The 23240-nt window shown below is 40.1% G+C and overlaps 1 protein-coding gene across 1 annotated transcript in view; it reads left to right on the forward strand.

Annotated features, from left to right (window-relative positions):
• The first annotated feature begins 423 nt into the window (after positions 1–423).
• Positions 424–23240, forward strand: part of LOC135839927 (uncharacterized) — a 259550-nt gene continuing 236733 nt past the window's right edge. The window contains exon 1 of the mRNA XM_065356198.1: positions 424–974. Coding sequence (XP_065212270.1) covers positions 914–974 — 61 coding nt within the window. The 5' untranslated portion in view covers positions 424–913. The remainder of the gene's footprint in view (positions 975–23240) is intronic.

The raw sequence follows: 23240 nt of genomic DNA on the forward strand, positions 1-23240 counted from the left end.
TTTTTCCCTTTTCGCCACCACGAGTCCACGGCCGGCACTTCTGCCTCGCTCCTCACTTCCTCAGTCTGCATCTACGAGCAGTAGGTACGTTGTACGTTGCACGTTGTCGTTCGCGGAGCGATATTAAAAACTATGTCTCTGTGAGCGCCGCCACCGCCACCGCCATCCCCATTACCACTTTTTATTTCATGTAACGCGGCTGTCCACCGGCGGCTGGCAACCCCTTCCCCCCCCCCCCACCACACTCATGCAGTTCGTTACGTATCCGAGGTATAATTTCCAAACTTACTCCAACAGTTTTATAGGTTTTCGTATAGTAATTTTTCGAAAAATACTCTTGTCGCACTAGCACCATCGGCATCGGCATCGGCATCGGCATCACCATCAGCATCCACTGCTTTTGCGGCGAGAAAAAAGGGCGCTATTACGGGAGCCGCGCCGAGTCGCGCGCACCACCACCGTCGTCGTCGTCGTCGTCGTCGTCGTCGTCGTTGGCGCTCTTTCGTTTTCCGTTCTTTTCGACACATTCCCGCCACCAAATATTTCAAACTGGAGCCGAGATTTACGGCTGAATCAGAAGAATTCGAATTTGCCGCCGACACGGTTCTCTTTTAATCGCTCTCGCATTTCGTCGCGTGTTTTTCGTACGTAAATTACGTAAATTCGTCCAATATTTCGCTCGATTTTTGGCGCGAAAAATCGGTACACGCGGGTTCGATATTCGCCATTGGATTATATTTACTTTTTTCGCGGTGTTTTCTTATTTTCTTTTTCTTTTTTTTTTCAAATAAACATTTTGCTATTCCTTTCGTATCGAATATGATTTGAATTCGGCGGATATTTCAAATCTTCGCCGCGCCGGTTCTTCCTCGTATACCTACGCAGAAATTATTTGCCAAGTATTCGATCCTTCATGGAAGATTCGGTTACATTTCGGATTTTGATTCTGTTCATTATAACTTTTTTCTCGAATGGTGAGTTGATAAAAGTTGTTTATTATTTTTACTATACAGTACATGGGTAGGTACTCGTAGCTCCAGCTACTCGCGCTAATCTGATCATCGCTTTTAAAAGTCAACTTTTGCCGGATTCCAGCTTCGTTTTTCAAATTTTTCCACAATTTTTTTTCGCGATTCAGACCGCTTTGATTTACGTGTATTTGAATCGCGTGTCGATGATTTTCATCTCTAAATGAAACCAGACACTTTTATACATTTCCATTTGCCAAGAACTTGTTGAAATAGTTTAATTTCACGATAAATGCGTGAAGTAGACATACTACACTAAGAAAGCCTTTTTTGTTTTCTACGAGCGCGATGCTCAGACGAGCACGAAAGGAGCAATCAACAACACGAATAGCGGCCTTCTGCTTGTCACTTTTAAGTACCTTACCTATACTACCTTACTACCTAATGTGCTCTGAGAAACTGAATAAGCTCGGTAAGAAATTGTTTTCTTTCCGAGCCAAGTACACTTTTCTCGAGAGTCGAGACCACTTTTTAAACAATGTTTGGAATAGGTAGTTTCAAAAATATGTATACGTTATTTTAAAAGAAAAGAGAAATACTCGTACGTGTCCAGTTTACAATTTACTATAGGTACTTACGCTGTACTTATTTAATCACCGGTAGTCGTCATTTTCGATAGGTATTACGTTGGTAAGTATCGCTGATTCAAAATTTTTATTACAATCGCTCATTTGTTCGCAAAAGTGTTGAAAAAAATTCAAAAATGATAATTTAAGGCGCTCGAGTGGAAATGACAAAATTTTCCAAAACATTCGTCGCGCTTTTGTTAGCAAAAAAATGTCAACAAAAAATTGGATCGAGGCAAAAAAAATGTAACCGAATTTTATTTTTACAATTTTTACGAATTAAAAAAACATTCGAGATGAGCTCGGAAAAATTATAGGGATTTTCTTTTATAAAGGTAGGAATGATGGGTTAAAAAAAAGATAAATTTTTATACTTAAATGGATAAATCTCGAACAAGAGCCTTTCTACTGAAACGTTTTGAGATCTGCAAAAATTTACCGCAGGCTTAAGAACGGTTCAAAACTACATACCTACTTCAATCTAGCCGTAAGTTGGAAAGTACTTAGAATACAAGCCAAAATTTCAGCCTATTACCTACTCGAAAAATTTTATTCTAGATTTTTATAAGTAAATTAGGCGTAGGTACGTTAAAATGTTTATAAATCTAAAAAATTTAATTTATCAAATGAAATTTTGCAATAGGGTTTCAGAAGCAAACGTAGCTCGTCAAATGATACGCACATCCCCCCTCCACTCCCCTCGACACTCCTCACAGTATTCGAAATATTTTAAAATTCGTACGCGCGTATTCAAAAATTATGACAGGGATCGAATCGTTTAATTTTTTTGGAATAGGTTACCTATCTATTATAAAGATTTTAACGAGGGCGGGTTTATGCGAATTTTCCACTCATTTCACAGCAACAGCATCTATTCCGACTAACTCGACCTTATTTAATTAAATGTTTTCCGGGAAACTCGTTAGAAAATTTAAACAAATTACAAAATGGTTTCCATAGCTACTTTTAACTTAGAAGAAAAAAAAAGCGTAGGTACCTAAAAAAATGTAATTTCGAAAAGACTTTTAAAAAAATTTACATTCGAAATAAAACTGTTGGAAATTTTGATATTTTTGAATAAAAATATCGAGTTGAAAAATAAAGTCCAACTCTAGTCAACGACCCCGACGGAACTTCTCGACCTCTCCGATACCGATTTTTCAAAGAGCGTGGCGATCCGTGAAAAATCTCTCGGAGCTCGGCAAACGAAAAATCGACGATGCTGCGGATATTCAAATTTTCCAAAATACTCGTAGCTCAAAAATTGCAGAAATTTATGAAAAAAAGAACAAGAACAAAACAAACGACCGGTTATTATTCTGAAAAACACATTTCTGGTCGCATTCGAATCGAAATCACACTTAGGGGTCCGATTAGAAAATAGGTAAGTCGGGGCGGGGCGATGGTATTTTTTGAGAATTCAAAAAAATCTTTCGAAATCTCGAAATGCTCGATTAGGCAGCCATAACTTTTCAATTTTTACGCTCGGGCCATATTTCGGGGGTTTAATTCGGTCCAAAAAAATCGTATTGAAAAAAAAGGGCGCATCCGGCTTGAAATATTTGTAAAAATGTTGAAAAATCGTAAATTTCCATAATTTTTAGAAGCGTAGTACGGTATATAGGATTGAAAGTAGCCTGCGATTATAAAAAAATTCAGTTCAACCGAAATTTCGCCATTTTAATTTTTTCGCGATTCCGTACTCCTTCAATTTTTGTTTTTTTTTTTCGACCCACGTTGGAAAAATTCAAACATAGCGTTTCATTTGCTTATAAACAACGTGGACAGGTCACGAGGACAAATTTTCACATCGTAACATAATTGAAATGAAACAAAAATTTTAAAATTTTAAAATTACAAAAAAAAATAAACCGTAAAAAAATCTGAAATTATCGACCAGAAGTCTAATAAAATAAGAAAAATAAATGAAAAAACAGTACCTACTCTAACTGGGCTTGGGGAGTACAAAATCAGAATTTTACGCGTCTTCGAACTGTCTCCCAATTTTTTTGAAGAGTGGAGGGGGCGGGGCGGGGCGGGGCGGGGCGGAGTGAGGCAGAAACGACTTTATACCTACCTACTCGTAATTTAAAATTTTTCAACGTCTTACGAGCGTTTTTATAATTTTTCAACTTATTTGTTTCAAAAAACGTGGAATTAATTTTTTGAAAATTACATACATACCTACCTACGTGCTCTTGAAAAAAGTAAAGGATGAGAATATGTTTGCGACTTGCGAGTTTGCCAGTTGAAGATTTTTCAACGAGTTTTTGAAAAAAAATCTATTCGTACGAAGGAAGCGGGAGTCTTTGATACAAATAAGAAGGAAAAAAGTGAGAGACCAGTACGCGCAAGCAAAAAGCAGAACGAAGGATATTTCGCGGATACCACCCTTACAAAATTTCAACGTTTTCGAATTTTAGAAAATTTCAATTTTCAATAAAACAAAATTTTGCGCAGGGAGCGAAAGCTCGACAAGTTTTGATTTTATTGGAAATTTCATTCGTAATGACGGTAAAAATTGATTTTCAAAATCAAATCGCCAAAAAATACAAATACTTACCTACCTACGAGTATTTGAAAATTTTTCATCTCTAAGCGGAATACTTAGTACTTACCTCTACACGGGCCTTTTTTCACTTCCTTTTTGTCGAGCACGCAAATTTTCTCACGTTCCAAGTCCTAATTTTTTGTACCCCTCCCCTCATCAAACCACCAAACAGGATTGATTTTCGTCTTACCTGTTCTAAAAGTCGTTGTTTTTGTTCCAAAAGTTCTGTTTTTTGCCAAACTTGCTTATACAAAGTTCTGTTTCTGGTTTTTTTCCCCCGTCAAATACGCCCAAAAGTCACAAAAGTGTCAATTTTCGGCAAAATTGTCAAACAATCGCGTTCTTGCCAAAATGTTCCAAAAAACCCGCTGCTTTTGCCAAAATCAAAAAATTCCTGTTTTTTGTCAAAATTGTCAGAAAGAGACAATTTTTGGCGGGTTGACGAAAAAATGTTACGTTTTTTCGTCAAAACTCTCGAAAAGTAATTTTTTGATGAAATGGCCAAACGATCCTAATTTTTGCCAAAATTGATATTAAATTTTCGCTTTTTCGCCAAAAAGTCAAAAAAGCATCGATTTACGCCTCGTTACGCGTAAAAAAACCTGTTTTTGTTTCAAAGTTTGTCAAACAAAAGCCCTGTTTTTTTTTTTACAAAATTGCTCGAGTAGCTTCTTTGTTTCGTCAAATTTCATTTTCTTCCAAATTCTTAAAGGGAACCCTAAAAATTGGAAACTTTCTTCGATTCTAAATCGCTAAGCATTTTCAACCTCGTTTTTATCAGCCAACAATTTTTCCTGTTTACGCGATAAATTTTTCTATTCCAATTCTACTGATGAAAATTTTTTATCTCAAATTAAATCGAATGATAAAAGCGTTTAAAATGAAGGAAAATTTCCTCGTTATTTTTTATCATCAGTATATGTACCTACTTATAATTTATTATTAACGCTTCGCGTATGTCAAATGTTCAAATTTATTTGATCCGGTATTTTAATAAAACTAGCGTACCCTACAACCAAAAAAGTCGATGTCCGAATTGAATATTGATTTTTCAACTTTTGCTTTCGGATTTTTGAATATTTGAATTTCCAATTTTGGAAAAAATCTTATTACCGATTTTGGATTTGGATTTATTTCATTTCAGTGTAGTGTAAAACAGAACAGAGAAATACGTAGCAAAAATTAATCACTTTGGTTAACCAATTAGAAAATTCTCGAAAAAAGAGAATACATATTTGAATCAAATCTGGGGAACCCTCTTACCAGGTCCCCCGAACCTCGTCGTCGTGGCAATCTTTCGATATTTTTAAAATTTATTTTTAGGGTCTCTGGATTTACTAACGCGAAAACATTCATTTTTTTTTTCATTTTTCGAGGGTGAAAAATATTCGACGATAATAATTATTTATCGTTAAAATGGACCAAATTTAAAAATTAGAAGGTAAAAAAACGTAAAAATTTCAATTTTTCGGATTTCTTATTATTCTTAGAACCGAGAGGAGGGAGAAGAAGGGCTTCTTGGCACGACTTATTTTTACTAACGCGGTTGGAAAAATTTTTCTCACGAAAACCGACAACTTTAGGACGTTAACAAATATGTACTTTTTTTCACAAGCAGTTATAAATAAGTGCTCTAGCTTCCCTCTGATGCACAGGTTACTCACGGGTGCTGATGGGCGGTGGGGGGCTCAAGTTGGTGGTATATAAGTTTATTCTATTTACGTACGGACTTGACCAATTAGTCTCCTACAATTCTTGAAAATTGAAAATAATATCGCGAGGCATGTACATACGTAGGTTTTTTAGAACGCCGAACTCCTTCCTCTTCCTCCCCCAATACCTGAAAATTGAAAAATCATACGACATACTTTTGCGAATGTGTACTGTACCTACTCGTATAACGAAACGATTCATTTCGTCAGCGATTATCTCAACTTTTTACTAACTGGGTGCCGATGCCATGCCGCAGCGATACAAATTTTCAGATTTCGATCACGATCTGATTTCAAACTATACTACCCACGTGGTAAAATCGCAATAAAATGATGTACTCGTAAGCTTAAGTACATCGATGCGCAATGTACGAAGATTCGAATCTAACTATTGCAGCCACTCGTTTACGAGTATCGTAAACTCGTGTCTCGTAGGTATTCTGCGGTTCAAAATCATTTGATAAAATTATTAAATTCAAAACGTCGACTCGCCTGATCACGTAGAACAGCTATATCGTCATCTCGAGCTCGGCTCTCGAGTCTTGACGACGCCGACGGTGGTGAGGGCGGCGGCGGCAATGACTGCGTGATGAATTGACAACAACTGTGGCACGCTGGTAAGTGGTTGGGCCGGGCCGGGCCGGGCCGAGCCGGCGAAAAAGAATACACCGCGTAAGAACCGGAGCCAGTGCAGGGCAAATTCCATTACAATAAGATGAAAAATGGTTTTTTCAATTTTCTCTCGTCACCATAATGACGTTGGAATTGTAACGGATCAAAGGGTAACAGCTTTCTTTACAAGCTTCACACTTGATTTTCCAATTTCGTCTGCAGTCTTGGAGGTATCATACTATCATACTCGTATACCTCTACCAGAGATACGAGTATACCTTTGCGCTGAAAAATGAAATTTACTATAAATACGCGCTCAGTTCGATTCGTTTAATATAAAAATTGCCACGCTCGCGTCTTTTCTCTTCTCGCCCCGCTCGTATTTATACGCTCTGCTATGCTATTGCAATGAGGTACCTCCTATGTATAGGTATTAGGTACTTGTATACTCGTCGTCGTATATCTACACTTCTACAGTACGATACTCGTACAAAAAGTTATGTAGGTAGGTAGTAGGTACCACCAGAGTAACTCAGTTTACTTACTCGTACGTAGTATGTACGCGTACTATGTATGTCTGTCTCTGTACTCTGTACTCTATACTCTGTATTAGGTATGTTTCACGTCGTCCATGTAGAAAATTTCTCGCTGTGAATTATCCCGCCATGCCATGCCATGCCCTGCCCTTATACGAGTACGAGTATACTGGAATAGCCCCCCTCGCGCGTCCGTCGCGTCGTGTCGCGTCGCGTCGACGCTGTACTCGTATAAAGAATAATTAGGAGGTATAAAAGGCGAATCGCTGCGATGTTTTCATTTTCGCTACGTTCTTTTCTAATAATAGGTACGTATTACGTATGTACGAGTAGGGACAGTTGGTTTTGCTACCTATAGGCTATAACTACGAGTAGTTACCTGCCTCAGCACTCAGCAGTCAGCTACATTTTTACCGCCGCGCCGCTCCGCGTCTTTGTGAAATTAGCTGCGAGATATAAACTCGTTGTTTTTCGCGAAAATGACCGCGCGCGTATAACTACGAGTAGGTACGTAGTCGTCGTAGAATACGCGTACCTTTTTGCTCTCTTTGTATTACGTGCTACGTGATGTGATGCGGTTGTCGTCTTTGAATTTCCATTTCCATTTCCGTTTCAATTCTTTACGAGATTTTCTCTGTCACCCTTGCCCCGTACACACACACACACACACACACACACACACCTACTCGACATCTTTTGGCAAGGTTCTTTTTCCTCAACGTTCAGGTAGGCAGTAGGCACAATAGCTAATACACTCGCACTCGCGTACAATGTATGTACAATGTACAATGTACATGTAGCACATACACGTACATACATGTACAAGCGGAGACGACGTGCTGACATCAAAAGTTAAAACAGTTAGAACTCTAACAGATTTTACACACTGGCCACCGGAAATGCACTTTGAACGAAATTCACATTTGTTTAGGAAGCAACCTTTTTAGCACTCTACTCACCTAGTAGGTCTATAGGTCTATAGGTACCTAAGTAAAATCAACAGTTTCATTTTCGCGTTACGAATAAATTTCAAGCCATCTGTCACAGTCGCCTTGCAAATTGAAAATTCTTCAAAAATTCCCAAAGGCAAAAAACAATAACCGTTGAAATACATACCTACATGTAGCCGTACCGGCGCGGCGCGGCGCGGCGTACCTACGAGTATTTGAATTTCAAGCGTTCTGGAGTTTGCAGTGGATTTGCGGATTCTCCAGTCTCGCAAAAAATGCCAGAAATCGGCTCAAAGTGCAATTTATAACTCGTCAACCTGGATTAAATTTACCTACCGTCTTCGAGACGTTTTCGATCAATTTTAGTACACCAAACCATATCTAGGTAGTAGGTGTAGGTACCTATACGTATACAGTATACATACGGTACGTAGGTAGTTGACAAATCCATTTGTGCCATGCCATGCCATGCCAGTCCAAATTCAAAATTGTCTTCAACCATTCGACCAGAAAACGAGAAAAGCTGCAACTTGGTTTTTACTTTTTACGCAATTTTCGACCTCTCGAGTCAATTGGTGATGACGATGGCTGATGGCTTCGAGCCATCCGCAGGCTCGGCGCGGCGCGGCGTTTCTCGTTCGCGGTTCATTCGTATTCGTTTTTCATTTTTGCTCGAGAATATAATCGCCGGAGGATTAGAACGAGCGCGAATGGATTTTTAAAATGTGCGCCAAAATCTATCGAAAAAATTCTTAATACACTGAACTTGGCGTCGATTTCGTTTTCAACGCCTTCTTTTTCGAAAACTGCAGAAATCAAAAATCTACCGGAGGCTCCGAAATATGTAGGTAGTAGGTACCAACTACCAACTTTGAAATTTACCGTGTAGTAGACTAAAAAAAAAAAAAAAAAAACTTTCAATCGAATTTAAAATGTGAAACTACACGTAGGTACCTATAATTACGCAACAAAACGTTCAAATTGAAATCTGACGATGAAACTGAATCTGAATTTTGGAAATTTCAGCTAAAAACGTGGGATTTTTTTAATAACCATTGCCTACGTTACCTATTTCACTCGGGTTTGCATAAACTTTTGATAAAAATATTTGAAAAAATGGGCGAATGGCCATAGATGGCCGGTTCACCCTACGTTTGTTTCAATCATTTGTCAATAGGTTCGAGTATTTTGATTATACTCGTACCTACTACAGAGGTACACTAGATAGGTATTAGGTAAGGTAATATACTCGTACTAGAGAGGTGATTCGGCGGCGCGCGCGAGCAAGGTGAAATGCTTTAACAACCTTCAAATAACATAATCCCGCATAGCGATAGCGATAGCGAAACCATCGTATAAATTTATTAAGTCTCCAATTAAACGAACGATTATGTGGATGTCGGTATTACGAGTAGGTAAGGGCGTTGAAAATGCCAAGCTCACGTCGACGTGTACTACCTCTACCTATGTACGAGTATATATTACGGGTATATATGTATTACTCGTATATCGATATATCGATATCGTTCCAAAAAGAAACCGTCTCGGTAATACTCGTAATTATATTTTCACGTGCGTACCTAGACCTACCTACCTGAAACCGATAGGCGATAGCGACACGATGCATTTTATTAGTAAAACAACGCTTACTCGTATAGTGGTGCGTAACGCGTAACGCGTATTAATAGGCCTACGAGTACGAGTATCGTAATTGAAGCGATAGGAGTGGTACCTCTACCTACTACCTACTTAATTATTGCGGTAATCGGGTAAAACTGATACGAGACACGAGTAGGTATGTGTATTGTGTATTGCGTATTGCGTATTGCGTATACCTACTGTATGTGTATGTCGATTGTCGATCTCAGTTTGAATGTAAATCGAAAAATTTACTGCCGCTTTCTCAACTTATTGTTTCGCTGTAGGTATATAAATTGAAGTTACACGCGCGTAAGTAGGTATCTGGTATTGGTATACCTGTAGTTAGTACCAAGTACACGCCAAGTATTTTTCAAACGCCCGTTTTACTTCTGATACGAGTAAGTATACGTACGAGTAATAGGTATTTTCGGTAAAAAGGCATTGTCTCGGATTACCAGCCAAAAGACGAAGAAACAAGAAAAAAAGAGAAAAGAAAAAACGAAAAACGCTACTATACGAGTATATGACATATGTGCTTTGAAATTAAAGTTTTTACGATTATTTTCTTTGACATGGCGAAAGTTGTGCAGACATATTGGTTCAAAATAACCGCGTAATATAAAGTATATAAATGGATTTACAATTTAGTACGTACTACGTAGCTGTGGCTGTGGCTGTAGGATAGCTATAGCTAAATCGTATAATCTTGTTACTTTGTAGTCGAGTCACCATTCCAGCTTAAAGGACTGAATTCGCTTCGTGACCGGTAGTTCACGCCACGCCACGCCACGCCACGCATCCTGCTTGTTGTACTACGCTACGTGTACAGTGCACAATGTACAGTCATACAGTGTACAGTGTACACCTGTCACCTACTACGTAGGTATCGTATACCTACTTGTACATAGTACATACCTACGAGTATAAACACTTTCGCTTTTTCCCCCGCATTTCTCCCTTTTCAAACTGTAGGTAAACTGGGTTGGAAATTGAAGAAAAAATTCTCGACCTTTTACCCGCGGCGCGGCGCGGCGCGGCGTCGCGAGTAACTATAGGGTGATCCGATAAGGATACCTTCGGTAAAAATGGCCAACATTTTAGGACGCATTTAACGATAGACCTACGAATTTTCTGCCAGTCCTATGCTGGAAAGCAAAATCTGCCATTTCCACTGACTCGTCGATCAAAATGAACCTTTTTTTCCCGCAAAGTTCGCTTTAAAATGTTCCTTGGAATGTGCCCCTTTTAGGAAAAAGTTGCAGTTCCGGCCTCCGGGTGCCGGACTAGAATGAGAGACGAGAGAGGCGAGAATTTTTTACACGATTTCATTTCTGTCGTGTATAGGTAAAGGCACGTGTGTAAGGTGAAAATTTTATTAAAATGCTCCGACAATACGTTACCTACAGTAGGTTATACGAGTAAGTATAGGTAGGTAGAGGTACCTAAGGGAGATGAAAAGGACAGCGACAGCGACAGCGAAAGCGAAAGCGAAAGTTGGGCTCGGGCACAGGGGATGAAGGCCGAGCTAACGCGTTGGTGTCGGAGCAGCAAAAGATACCCCCTCGAGAAAACATTAACGCTGTGCTGGCGATGGCGACTCGATGCAAACACTTTGCTCGGCGTGGCGGTAAACATGTTGGAAAAACATATCACCATCACCTCGACTCGACTCGACTCGACTGGTCTATCCGTTTAAAAAATTTTATATCGATAAAATTTACATTTGAAAAGCTTTACGACGTCGAACGCGTTATGCCCATTTTCAATGGTTGCAAATGCCGAAATGCCGAAATGCCGAAATGGTAAAGGGTAGAGGGTAGAGGGGAAAATCACAAAGTTTTGTTTATTCTTTCGAATAACTTAATCGAACGAGCCAAGGGTGAAAAAGTTTTCCGAATGTATCATCCTCTTACGCGTATTCTTATATCATTTATGTTTTCCTTTACACGTCGAAAAGCCATTTAATTCTGCGAGCAAAATCGGCTCCACTCGCCGCGCCGCGCCCTTGTATAAATACTCGTAGTTATAGATGTGTATTGTGTACATTACATATACGAGTACGTTTACGTATCTATACGATATGTAATATACACATCCATAGATAGATATAGTGTACACTGTACACCGCACATCACATAGCGTAATATCCCCACTTTGTACATATTACGAGTATACCACACGCATAATGTAGCCCTACGTGTAAAAACGACAACGAACTGTATTGCAAAATGTTATTTGTACATATTTGTGATTTTTCCCCCGACGCGACGCGACGCGACGCGACGCGATGCCCTCTTCTAAATATTGCCATTGCCATTGCCATTGCCAATGTAAATGTTGTCGGTCTATATGGCGATGGCGATGGCGATGGCGTAGAAAATATTGTAATTTTAAACGCAGATTCCACTCGAATTTCTCGTCTCGCCTCTGATATCGTAGTATGTGTATTTTACTCGGACTATACTAACTGATAATATGGCCGTTTTGGATTTCAAACTTGGTAGAGTATTAACGTGCTCGGTGCGGGTGCTATACGTAAACGTATAAATGTACATACATGCTCGTACTCGTAGTAAGTAGGTAGGTATATGGCAATGGTATACGGAGTTACGGCGCGGCCGTCTATCTCTACCTATACTTCATACTTACACTCGAGAGACAAATTTCCAACGACGGATTTTACTCTCTTATTAAAACTCGCCCGCCTTCGCTGACACGGTTTTATAAAGCAAATAAAACGCCATGTCGTGTCGTGTCGTACTTTTATATCGTGTCGCGTTTCGACGACGACGACGACGACGACGACGAAGACCGTAATTAAAAATCTCTACTCGTACGTCTACGTACGGTACGATCTCCGCCAGCGCGGCGTAACGCGATTTTTTCCCTTCTTTTCCAATATACTCGTATGTACGTACACGTAGGTACATACCTACTACGAGTACATAGCTACATACATACACTCTCAGTACCTATCGCGTCCCCGACCCTCTGGGACAACTTTTTTCCTAAAGGAGGCATCCTAAGGAACATTTTAAAGCAAAATTGCCAAAAAAAAGTTGGCCCTAATAACAAAATGGCGCTCATTTTGAAAAAAATCAAAATCTTACCAAATTGACGTGGAAAGCTGAAATTTTAGATATACGAGTACTCGTCTCGTACCTTATTGTCGACCTGCCTACGCCTAATCGATTGAAAACAGTTCCAAACCGTTTTGAGCAGTACTGGAGCCACCAGCAGATTCTGAAATTTGCGTACCATTTCAGAAATCTGTCGGGCCGGGTCGGGCTGGGCTGGGCTGGGCCGGCGCTGCGCGGAGGCTTCGGTAATTTCCAAAAAGTTGCCGCAGGTTCCAAAACGAGTTGAAATCTACCTGCGGCGACTTCGTAGCGCATAGCGCATAGCGCATAACGCATACTGAAATTAGTTTGCGGAATGAATTATCGAGTTTCGGAAATCTACCGGAGGCTGCAAAATTACTCGAACCCGGCCACCAGCAGCACCAGCACCAGCAGTCGATTCAATGGTAGCGTCGTCGTATTATCCAACTTTATCGATGAAATTTTGCGGTAATTTCAAGTTTCTACACATTAGTAAAATCTGCTGGAGGCTCCAGAACTGCCGAAAACGATTTCATTTGAAACCGTTTCCAATCGGTTTGGCAGATCGAAAACGGAGTACACATTCCAAATTTCAGCTTTCCACGTCATTTTTGGTAAAATTTCAATTTTCCCCCTTATTTTCGGCCAGAATCTAATTCAAAAATTCGCCAAAATTCGAAAAATGCGCTTTAGCACTCCAACTTTTGGCTGGTGATGAATTTTTGCATGCTCTTTCGACGTAAGTACTCGCAGCTTTGTCCAGTTGGAACGCAAACCTCGCGATTGCGGCTTACGCGACGACGTGTCATTCAAAATGGCGGCCATTTTGTTAGTAAAGCCAACTTTTTTTTTGGCAAGCTTACTTTAAAATGTTCCCTAGGATGTCCCTTTCAAGAAAAAAGTTGAACCAGACTATCTGGTGGGGGGGGGGGTTGTAATTTGCCGGACTATTCGGGCTAGTACGAGTACGTTAATTCGCTGCTATAGTTACGAAACGCGAGATGATCACAGGAGGGGTAGTATTGGCCTATTTTGAAAAAGAAAAAAAAACGCTTCCATTTGTTATAGGTAGGTAGTAGGTAGAGGTACGTACGCGTACTTTAAGTATAACGATAACGAATAACGAACGAGAGCTGCCAACGTTGAGTAAAAATACCCTCGCTCGCCGGTATAGGATTTTTTTCTTTCGTAGTTTTACGACAGAATGGCACAACGCATACACACACACAAACGCGTGGCTTAAGTATACTCGTAGAAGGCAGCATAGGACGCGACGACCGACCCCATCGAGGGGATGGTGGAGCCGGAGACAGCGCACAGCGGCTGCAACGTGGGGCGAAAGCTGAGGGGAAAAAATGATGAATCACACCGCATAATTGGATTCGTCGAAAGTTTTTATCACAAACTAAAACACTTGGAAAGTAAATTTACAAAACGGAATACTTTGCTGGTGTACGTAATACGTCGTCGCGTCGTGTCGTGTCGTGTCGTTGGTTGTCGTTGTTGCCGTATACGAGTATACGTTTACGTACTACGTACGACGTACGACGACACGCAAAATACCAGTACACACTACACACTACACACTACACACCCCTTCTTCGCGATGAAAACATGCTCGCCCATATGGTAGGGGTTTTTGCTTCGTTAAAAGAGTTGAAATTTTTTCAAATTTGCCAAACTTTTTCAATATTGTAAATTTTTTCAATATCTTCGAATCGTTGATTTTATAGTCGCGCGTTCGTCGCATCTTATAGTGTACCGTGTACGGTACCTTTGAAGCTATAGGTACATACTACATGTACTCGTATGTACGAGATTAGAAAGGGAGTGCAGAAGAGACAGCCGACGGGTGTGATACGCTTCGTAGAATTAGAATATCTACCTAATAATACGTAAAATAGGGCAACGACGCGACGAGCAGCTAAACAACAAAAAGCAACGTAAAAATAAAAGGTAATCATTTTAAGGAAACAACGCCGATATATTACGACGACGAGTAAGTACACGCGGCAGCAGATACCTTTACCTACTGCATATAGTGCATACATAGTACATACAAAGCCATTTTTGCCGTATTCCGCACCCTGCCGCGTGCGCCCACCCGGGCCACAGTTACTCAGAACAGGAAGTACAAAGTGTACATAAATTGCGAGTCGAGTCAAACGGTCACATAAGGAAGAGATTATGGCAAAAGGAAAGAACCAAGTAGCCCAATAGTTGAAGTTGGGCTATTAACGCCCGCGCCCGCCCGGCGCCTGGCGCCCTAACCTTTATTGAGCTATGCTATATGCTATACTATTATAGCAATAGCAATAGCATACCCATACCCATACCCTCCTACTTCGTTAACCAAATACGTACGAGCAGGTAAATGCTTGCTAATTACGTAGGTAATGCGTACGAGTGTATCTACCCTGCTTACTCTCTCCTTTAAATTTGACCATCGTGCAAAACTCCGAGCACTTCGATGTACCTACTACCTACTACCTAGTAAACGATACAGAGTGCATTATGCGAATTTATCGTAGGTAGGTAGGTAGGTAGGTAGCAGGTACATACTACATAGTACATACTAGGTATTCCACACCAGATTTACGAGTATGATACGTATAAAGGCGTGAAATTTTCCCAAATGTACCATCTTGGAAAAGGCATCGTCGCGTCCGCGTCGTTGCCTACGTTTCGCTGAAGAAAAAAACTATACCGAATAGTTCTTTTTTACCGCGAGTTGAAATTTCACGTCATTCATTCAAATTAAGCTTGCAGTTTAGTTTAAAGTGAGAGAACTGCGCCGCGCCGCGCCGGGCCGCAGCTCGCAGGTGTAATAATACATAATAATAATTTCCGCGTAGATATACTACATAGGTAGGTACCATACTCGTATGCATACAAATACGTACGCGTATAATGTATATAGGTGGGTACGCATTTTTCTCTCTCATTTTTTCCCATCCTACTAGGTAGAGGTACCCACCTATCTTAGGTACCTACATAATACGAGTAGGTATACGATGAAGGCAAAGTTGCAGCTTTCTCGCTTGGTAAATTGAATTTTATATCCGCTGCGAAATCTGTGTACACATACCACATACCACATAGGTAATAGGTATACCAATACCATACGTAGACGTACAGGGTGCCCAGAAATATCGAGTACCCCTAAGAAAGTTTTTCATTAAAAATATACGCGTAGGTTGGCAACGTGAACGGTTAAATAGATGCGTATGATTGGTGGAATGTTATCTCTCCAGTCCAACATTAACAACCAATCATGTGCTATGTATCGTTATTACTCGTATCATTCACTGTGACCAAACCAAGTATTTTAGTAGAAAACTTTTTTAGGGGTACCTACTTGATATTTCTGGGCACCCTGTAGGTATGCGTGTGTGTGTGTGTGTGTGTGTGTGTGTGTGTGTGTGTGTGTGTGTGTGTGTGTGTATTCTACAGCGCTGTTGGTCGGTCTCGCTACCCCTCCCGGCCTCCCCTTGCCTACTTTGCTCATTCCGCAACTACCTACAAATATGTAGCCTACGAGTAGGTATCAGCCATCACTCCACCAGGTAATGGTCAAACCGAGCTAGGAATTGGGTAATTGTACACTCGTAGTTGAGGAAAATGCATCTTACGTGGCATCTTTATGTACGGTCGTATTTCCTCCATGTTTTTACGAGAGCGTGAGCGTGAGCGTGAGCGTGAGCGTAGGTAGAGGTACATGGTACAGGTATGAGGCCGAGGTAGGAACTTGAGAAGCTGTTACTCGTACGTATACGAGTAAGTATGTAAACGTACTCTCGTATAGTCTACGTATAAAGGAGATGTTAGGCCAAGCTACGAGTATATGTAATATATTGTAGGCTATATACCTACTCGTACTCGTATATGTATTATGTACTAGGATTTCGTTGCGTTATACTCGTACTCGTACGAGTACTGGTATGACGTGATACGTCATGCGAAACATTTCACCATTTTTTTCCTCCTTGGTATAGAGGCGGCCGACGTCAATTATATAGTTTTAATAAGTTGCCGGCGTGTATTTTTTTCTTCTCTCTACTCCCATGACACGGTATAGAGAACAGGGAAGAGGGAAGCGGTGGCGAATGCAACCTATTACGCGTACGCCGTACACTCAGCACTCAGCACTCAGCAGCCATGTGAAATATCCGCGCGCGCGTTGAAAAAGCCCTTCGGCGAAAGCTATTTTTTATAAAAATTTATTGGTCAAAGTTAGAAAAGTGAAACATACATCATTTCCAACGTAACAGTCGTCCGCAGCTGTCCCAATAAAAAATAACGAAATTCTTCGTCATTTTTTTTCGTTTTATTCGTTTTATTCGTTTCACCTCGCTTGGCTTCTTTTCTTTACAGTCTTTCAAAATCCAATCCGCGCGCGCGTTCGCAAGTACCTACCTACCTACTAGTATTTGAAAAGGCGCGGCACCGCCGCCGCCGCCGCCGCCGCTGCTGCTGCAAAAATTTAATACCGGCGTAAATCGAACGTGTAATGTACGATATCGGCCATCGGGCTAAAAGAAAGCTACGACGACGACGACGACGATGACAAGTCAACCAAGTATATTACACATACGTATTACGTAATACGTATAGTCTGCGCTCAAAGGTGCTCGACTTGGTATACGATACGAAAGTATGTACAATTCGGCGGCATTGGCATTTGTACTAGGTAGGTAAAGGTATAGGCGTCTCCGTCTACATACACTCATGCCGTCATGGCTCAGGTTACGGTACCGCGTACCGCGTACCGCGTACCGATGAGGCGATGATGATGATGATGATGATGATGAGGTGAAAAACCTACAGCTACGCACGCAGCAGTGTAAAAAAAAGCTGCTCTCACGATGACGACGCTAAACGCGTCCGTGCTTTTCTCTTATTGCGCGATTTAACGCTTCTCCGCTATATCACGTCTCACGTCGCACGTCGCACTCGCTGCAGCTCATCGGGAGCGGGAGCGGAAGCGGGCGCGGGGCGCGGGCCAGGCTTAAAGGCAAAAGAATTTTTCTAAAGAATTCCTGAAATTTTTACTTTATCTGCATTCGGCTTATTGGCGTACGCGTACAGCCGTACACGGTGTACGAGGACACGACGACAGGTACCTCCTACCCCTTTTACCTTTTTCGGTGTGGATGATAGGTAGGCAGGTGTACCTTCGTATAGGCATAGGCTCAGACTACATTGTAACTCATCTCGTTGAGCATTTTTCGTTGCGCCAAGCCTACGTAGTACGTACCTATTTGTTTCATCTTTGAAGTTTCAAATCCTTAGCGAAGCTGCGTCGCTGAAAAATTTGTCAATAATTTATTTTACCTCCGAAAGAAGAACCAACCGAGCGACAATTTCAGCTTGAATTAGCTTTTCCGATCTTTGTCGCCGTAGTCAGGTCGAGTCGAGAAATTCAGTTAGCTCGTTTCCTTCTTCGAGCATCAGCCATGGTGATGATGATGGTGATGATGATGATGATGATATTTCCAAGTGTAAAAGTTGGCAAAAAATTCAAACTAACGTAGCACGTTGATTAGCTCTGTTTGTGAGCTATGCCTTTGCAAAGTTTAGCCTGTTCTGACTTCCCCCAATGTGGGCTAAGTCGGAACAGTGAACAGTTTATATTTTATTCCACTGAGCGAAAGCTACTGTGTCAATCGCGCTCAAATTTTCACCATAGGTTAAGAACCCTTATGGGAACCTACATAATAAATTTGATCCATATTGGTTCGTTAGAAGGGGAGTAACAGCTGGTCAAAGTTGAAATTGCGAAAAAACATTCTGACTTGCCGCGGTGCACCTTACAAATTTAAATTTTTAAAAAATAAAAAAATTCAACTCGCGCTAATAATTATTTTAAAAAAAAATCTTAAACAAAAGGACCAATAAATCATTAAGGGGCAGAGAGGGCTCCCGCGTCGTTATACGGAATTCATTTCGAGTATGCGAGAGAAATATTTGCATCAACATTTTATCAGTAATGACTAAAAACAACTAATTTTAGGATTTCCCGCCTAAAACCGTACAAATTCCAGCTATTCTAGGGGGTCAGTTTGATTTCGGGGGGGGGGTGTGGCGGCGGTGGCTGAAATCGTCGTGAAAGTTTATTTTACTCGAGGGGGACTTTTTAAAAATACCTAATAGAAGTTGAAATTTTGAAATTTTACAGTGAATTTGTATTTTAGTCCCACTGCAGCCCAAGTTTTTCGAAAATGAAAAAAATTTAAAAAAACGAGGAATTATTTTCTCACTAGGAGTGCTCACTTTGGGGACTAGGAGGGTGGATCGTTGCGATTTCAAAAATAGGGGTCACCTGCGCTTTAGTTCACAATCTCAATCTTCTTGGTGTACGAGTACGTAGCACATACTCGTATACTCCTCTACTCCTCAACAACCCAAATACGGGTTTTATAACCTGTTATATCCATTTGATCAAATTTTGATTTCTTCGATGAGATATACGAGTAGGTACCTACTACCTGCTACCTAATTAAGCCAAATTTAAAATTTTTTAAAATTTTCCAAAAATCAAATTTTTGCTGCTGGTATACGCGTATTTTGGAATCTCTTTCGATTCGCTTTTGTCAGGCTAAAAAAAAGTTTGTAGGCTACCGGTTGAGGTATGTAATTCATCGCTCGTAGTAAAGTTAAGGGTATAAGGGTAATCAAATCAAATCGAAGACGATTCAATTATGTACTGCGAAGATTACTAAAAATTTGATACGAGTAATATGGTATGAGAAAAAAACCTTACACGGCATTTGATTTTCAAAGTATGTAGTACTACATATAGGTAGGTAGGCCTGTACTGTCTTATTCTCGTACCTTCGATACGTTTTTGATGAACATTCGCTGATTATTGCCATTTAACTTACATTCGTACAGACTGCGGTCAGTAACGATATTTCGCCCGCATCAACAGGCTTAAAAGATATACGAGTATAACCGCATCTCGACCAATAATCGAATTTATTCGAGCGACTAAAAAAATTTTCAAACGATAACAGGTCGCAATTGGTAAAAAGAAAAAAAAAGACCAAGTTCTATAAAAACCAACCTCGAGCATTTCCTCGAAACTTTATCATCGTTTATTTTTCGAACCTATCAAAAACACGAACTAGACTAATAAAAAAAAAAAAAAAAAAAATCATTTCTTCCGTAACCATTCTCAAAAAACATAAATGTACCTAACTGCGAGAATTTCGATCTGTAAAACACGGTATCGCTTAGGTGGCCAGGTGGGTAGTTGGGTACGTAAACGTAAGTATTTACAATATGATAAATTATTCGTTTCGAAAACGATCGAGAGAAAAAGAAAAGCCGAGAGAAGGAAAATTAACCGCTGAAAAAGCACGCAGCGTGCTCGAATGGCTTTTTAGTTTCTCGAGTAGGAGTAGGTACTATAGGTAGTTAGGTAGGTTCTAGGTACCTACCTAACTACCATACGTACCAAAGTCGCTTCACGCGTGACGCGTGACGCGTGACGCGTCACCCAAATAATGCGCCAAATGTCAACGACCAAGTTGAAACATATTGGAAAGCGATATAAAAATATTTTGTATTACGTATACGTATTAAACGAAAAATGTGTTCGCACCAGTGACCCTTATCTTTCTTTCATTCGTCAAACGCTGCCGCGCCGCGCCCTGCTGCTACGAGTACTAAATCCGTACCGGAAAAAACTACACACCGGTGCTTAATTCGATGGAAATTGTGTTGCAAGAATTCTTCTCACAGTACAGCTACGTATATAGTACACTACACTACACTACACGTAGTAGGTACCTACTACCTATGTAGTAAATACGAATAAACTTTTTTTTTTGCCATTTTTTGTTCTTAGTAGATAGAAGTAATTACACTTCGCTATTTGAGGTCTGGTTGGGTAAAATGCATTCCAATACAAATTCAACTGCATCCGAGTTATTTTTTTTTATATCGCATCGAGCGGATATTTTGTTTTAGAATTTGAAAAAAAACAACCTACATGTTCTATTTCAATAGTTTGTCTGCAAAATTATATGTATTCTCAGTCGGAGAATTCTTTCCTACGGCTCGGAAACGTCTTTAAAGTAGGTAATTAAAGTAAATGAAACGAATATTCTTAATTTATTATACCTACTCGTACATACTCGTAATTTACGTAGGTAAATGAAAAGACCATTATTATTAAATTTGGAAATTCCACGCCATCAGTCAAAAATAAGGATAACTAGTTAACTACTCGTACTCGTATATTCAACATACTCGTAACAGTTTGTCGACTATTTTTACTCGTAAAATTATCGAATGCCTTTACGAGCCGACTTTGGTACAGAGTAAGAGAAGTCGAGCTTTCACTCTCAGAGTTCAAATATAAGATTTTCAAATTTTAATCGCTGATTTTCAATCTTCCGCGTATTTTCTTCAATATTCAATACAACCTAGTCACATTCTGCAAGTGGCTGAAGAGCTGTGATGAAAAATGTTGACTAGCAAAACAAGCGGGTTCTGCGCCAGGAGTAAAACAGTTTTCACCTCCAATCGCCACAAAACGATACGAACCAAAGAGTAATCTTGAAATCGGAATTTCAAGTTTGGAAAGTTGTTGCTACTCTTTCCCCACCCCTCCGTAGATGAGTAATTTTTTTTAATCGCAAATTTTGAGATTTTTACTTTTTGTCGAAAATATGTAAAACATATCCGAAAGAGGCGAGCGAGGCGAGGCGAGGACGACATTAATTGTTTGAAAAAGTCCCGAGTCGAATCGCAAAATGTGATGCCTTCGAATATAGGTACCTAAATGAAAAATCTGAAGTAGGTAGGTATATGTACCTACTTACCGAATGAACGTCTGATTTGAGTAAAACTGGCGAAACTTTCGTACATCCTGCTTACAATACGGCCAGCTGCATTTTGAAGGATTCTGTAACCAAAAAAAAAAAAAAAAAAACGATTTTCGTTTTAGTGGAAAAATCAATATTTGGATAGCTAAAAATCAAGTTGGGGCTCATCTTCGACCTGATTAAAAAGATTTATTCGCCGTGGAGCTGATTTCAAATCAAGCGCTTCGAGCCTGTTTTTTTGGCCAGAATACGTATTTAGGTAGGTAGGTAGTTACTAGTTAGGTATGATACGAGGAAAAATTCAAAAAATCAAAACTACGTACATAGCACCACTCCCGAATTGATTTTCACACTTAGTGAAGAAATTTTGAAACTCTGGAAAGAAATAAAAATAGGGGCGAGGCGGATATTTCGAGAAATTAATTCGCAAGACGACCGAAGACCCCGATTTTGAATTTCTGGCGCAGAACCTGCCGCGCCACGCCGCGCTGCGCCGCGTACCTTTGTGGTCAAAATTTCTCATCGCAAATCTTCAGAGTTCAGACACGAATAGGTACATACACTACCTATACATATATGGCCATCTAATTTTCTCAATTTTGAAATCACAGGTTGCCATTTTTCTCCAATAACAAACGATTATCGTCGGGTGGGGGGGGAGCGCGGCGGAGCGGTGTAGTGAACATGTAATTCCTTCGAATCAAAACTAGGTACGAGTAGAAAAGAAAAAATAAAACGGCCCTCTTCTGGTACCGCTCGTCGAGAGTCCGTTACAGATGAGAATTTTCACTCCTGGCGCAGAACCCGCCTACATCTGCAGTCAGAATTTCTCAACGTAGAAACTTTTGGTAAATTACTCGAGCGTTTCTCGAAAGCTCTGCGTCTGCAGTTTTTGAAAACTCACCAGATTTTGAAACAATAATTTAAAAATGCGAGAAAAAAAATCCACGGAGCTTACATTTTTACCGGCTTTTCGCAGAAAAGTCAGGTACTGTATTTGTCTCAACTGTCACAGTTTTGGCCCCCAGTAAATTTTCTTTGCGTTTTGGGGTGGTGGTATCATTGTGGGACCATTATAGTTTTTTTTCAGGTTTCCTTAAAGTTTATACTTATATATATATTAGGGTGACCCTTAAAATGCAAAAGTAAATATTTTTTCGGTCTGACCCCCTAAATTTTTTAATCATATCATAAAATTCTCGAATACAAAATTTTAGCCCATTTGGAGGTCATTAACCCGTGCCGAATTGGACTAGATGTTTAAATGGGATTTAACATAGGTTTTTAAGTGAAAATTGCATTTAAATTCCTCTTAGGCGCCTAAAAAATAATTCCGAGGGTTTTTTACAAGAAAATGCTACAAAAGCATGTCAAAGACCATATAAAACAATAACAGGTTCATGGGGACCCCCCCTACCCTTCCTTCCCGCCCTGGAAATATTGAATTTTCCCCTATATTTTTAGGGCAGGAAGGAAGGGTAGGGGGGTCCCCATGAACCTGTTATTGTTTTATATGGTTTTTGACATGCTTTTGTAGCATTTTCTTGTAAAAAACCCTCGGAATTATTTTTTAGGCGCTTAAGAGGAATTTAAATGCAATTTTCACTTAAAAACCTATGTTAAATCCCATTTAAACATTGTAGGCCAATTCGGCACGGGTTAATGACCTCCAAATGGGCTAAAATTTTGTATTCGAGAATTTTATGATA

Source organism: Planococcus citri, chromosome 3 (genome assembly GCF_950023065.1).
Source record: "Planococcus citri chromosome 3, ihPlaCitr1.1, whole genome shotgun sequence".
In the NCBI taxonomy this organism is placed as follows: Eukaryota; Metazoa; Arthropoda; class Insecta; order Hemiptera; family Pseudococcidae; genus Planococcus; species Planococcus citri.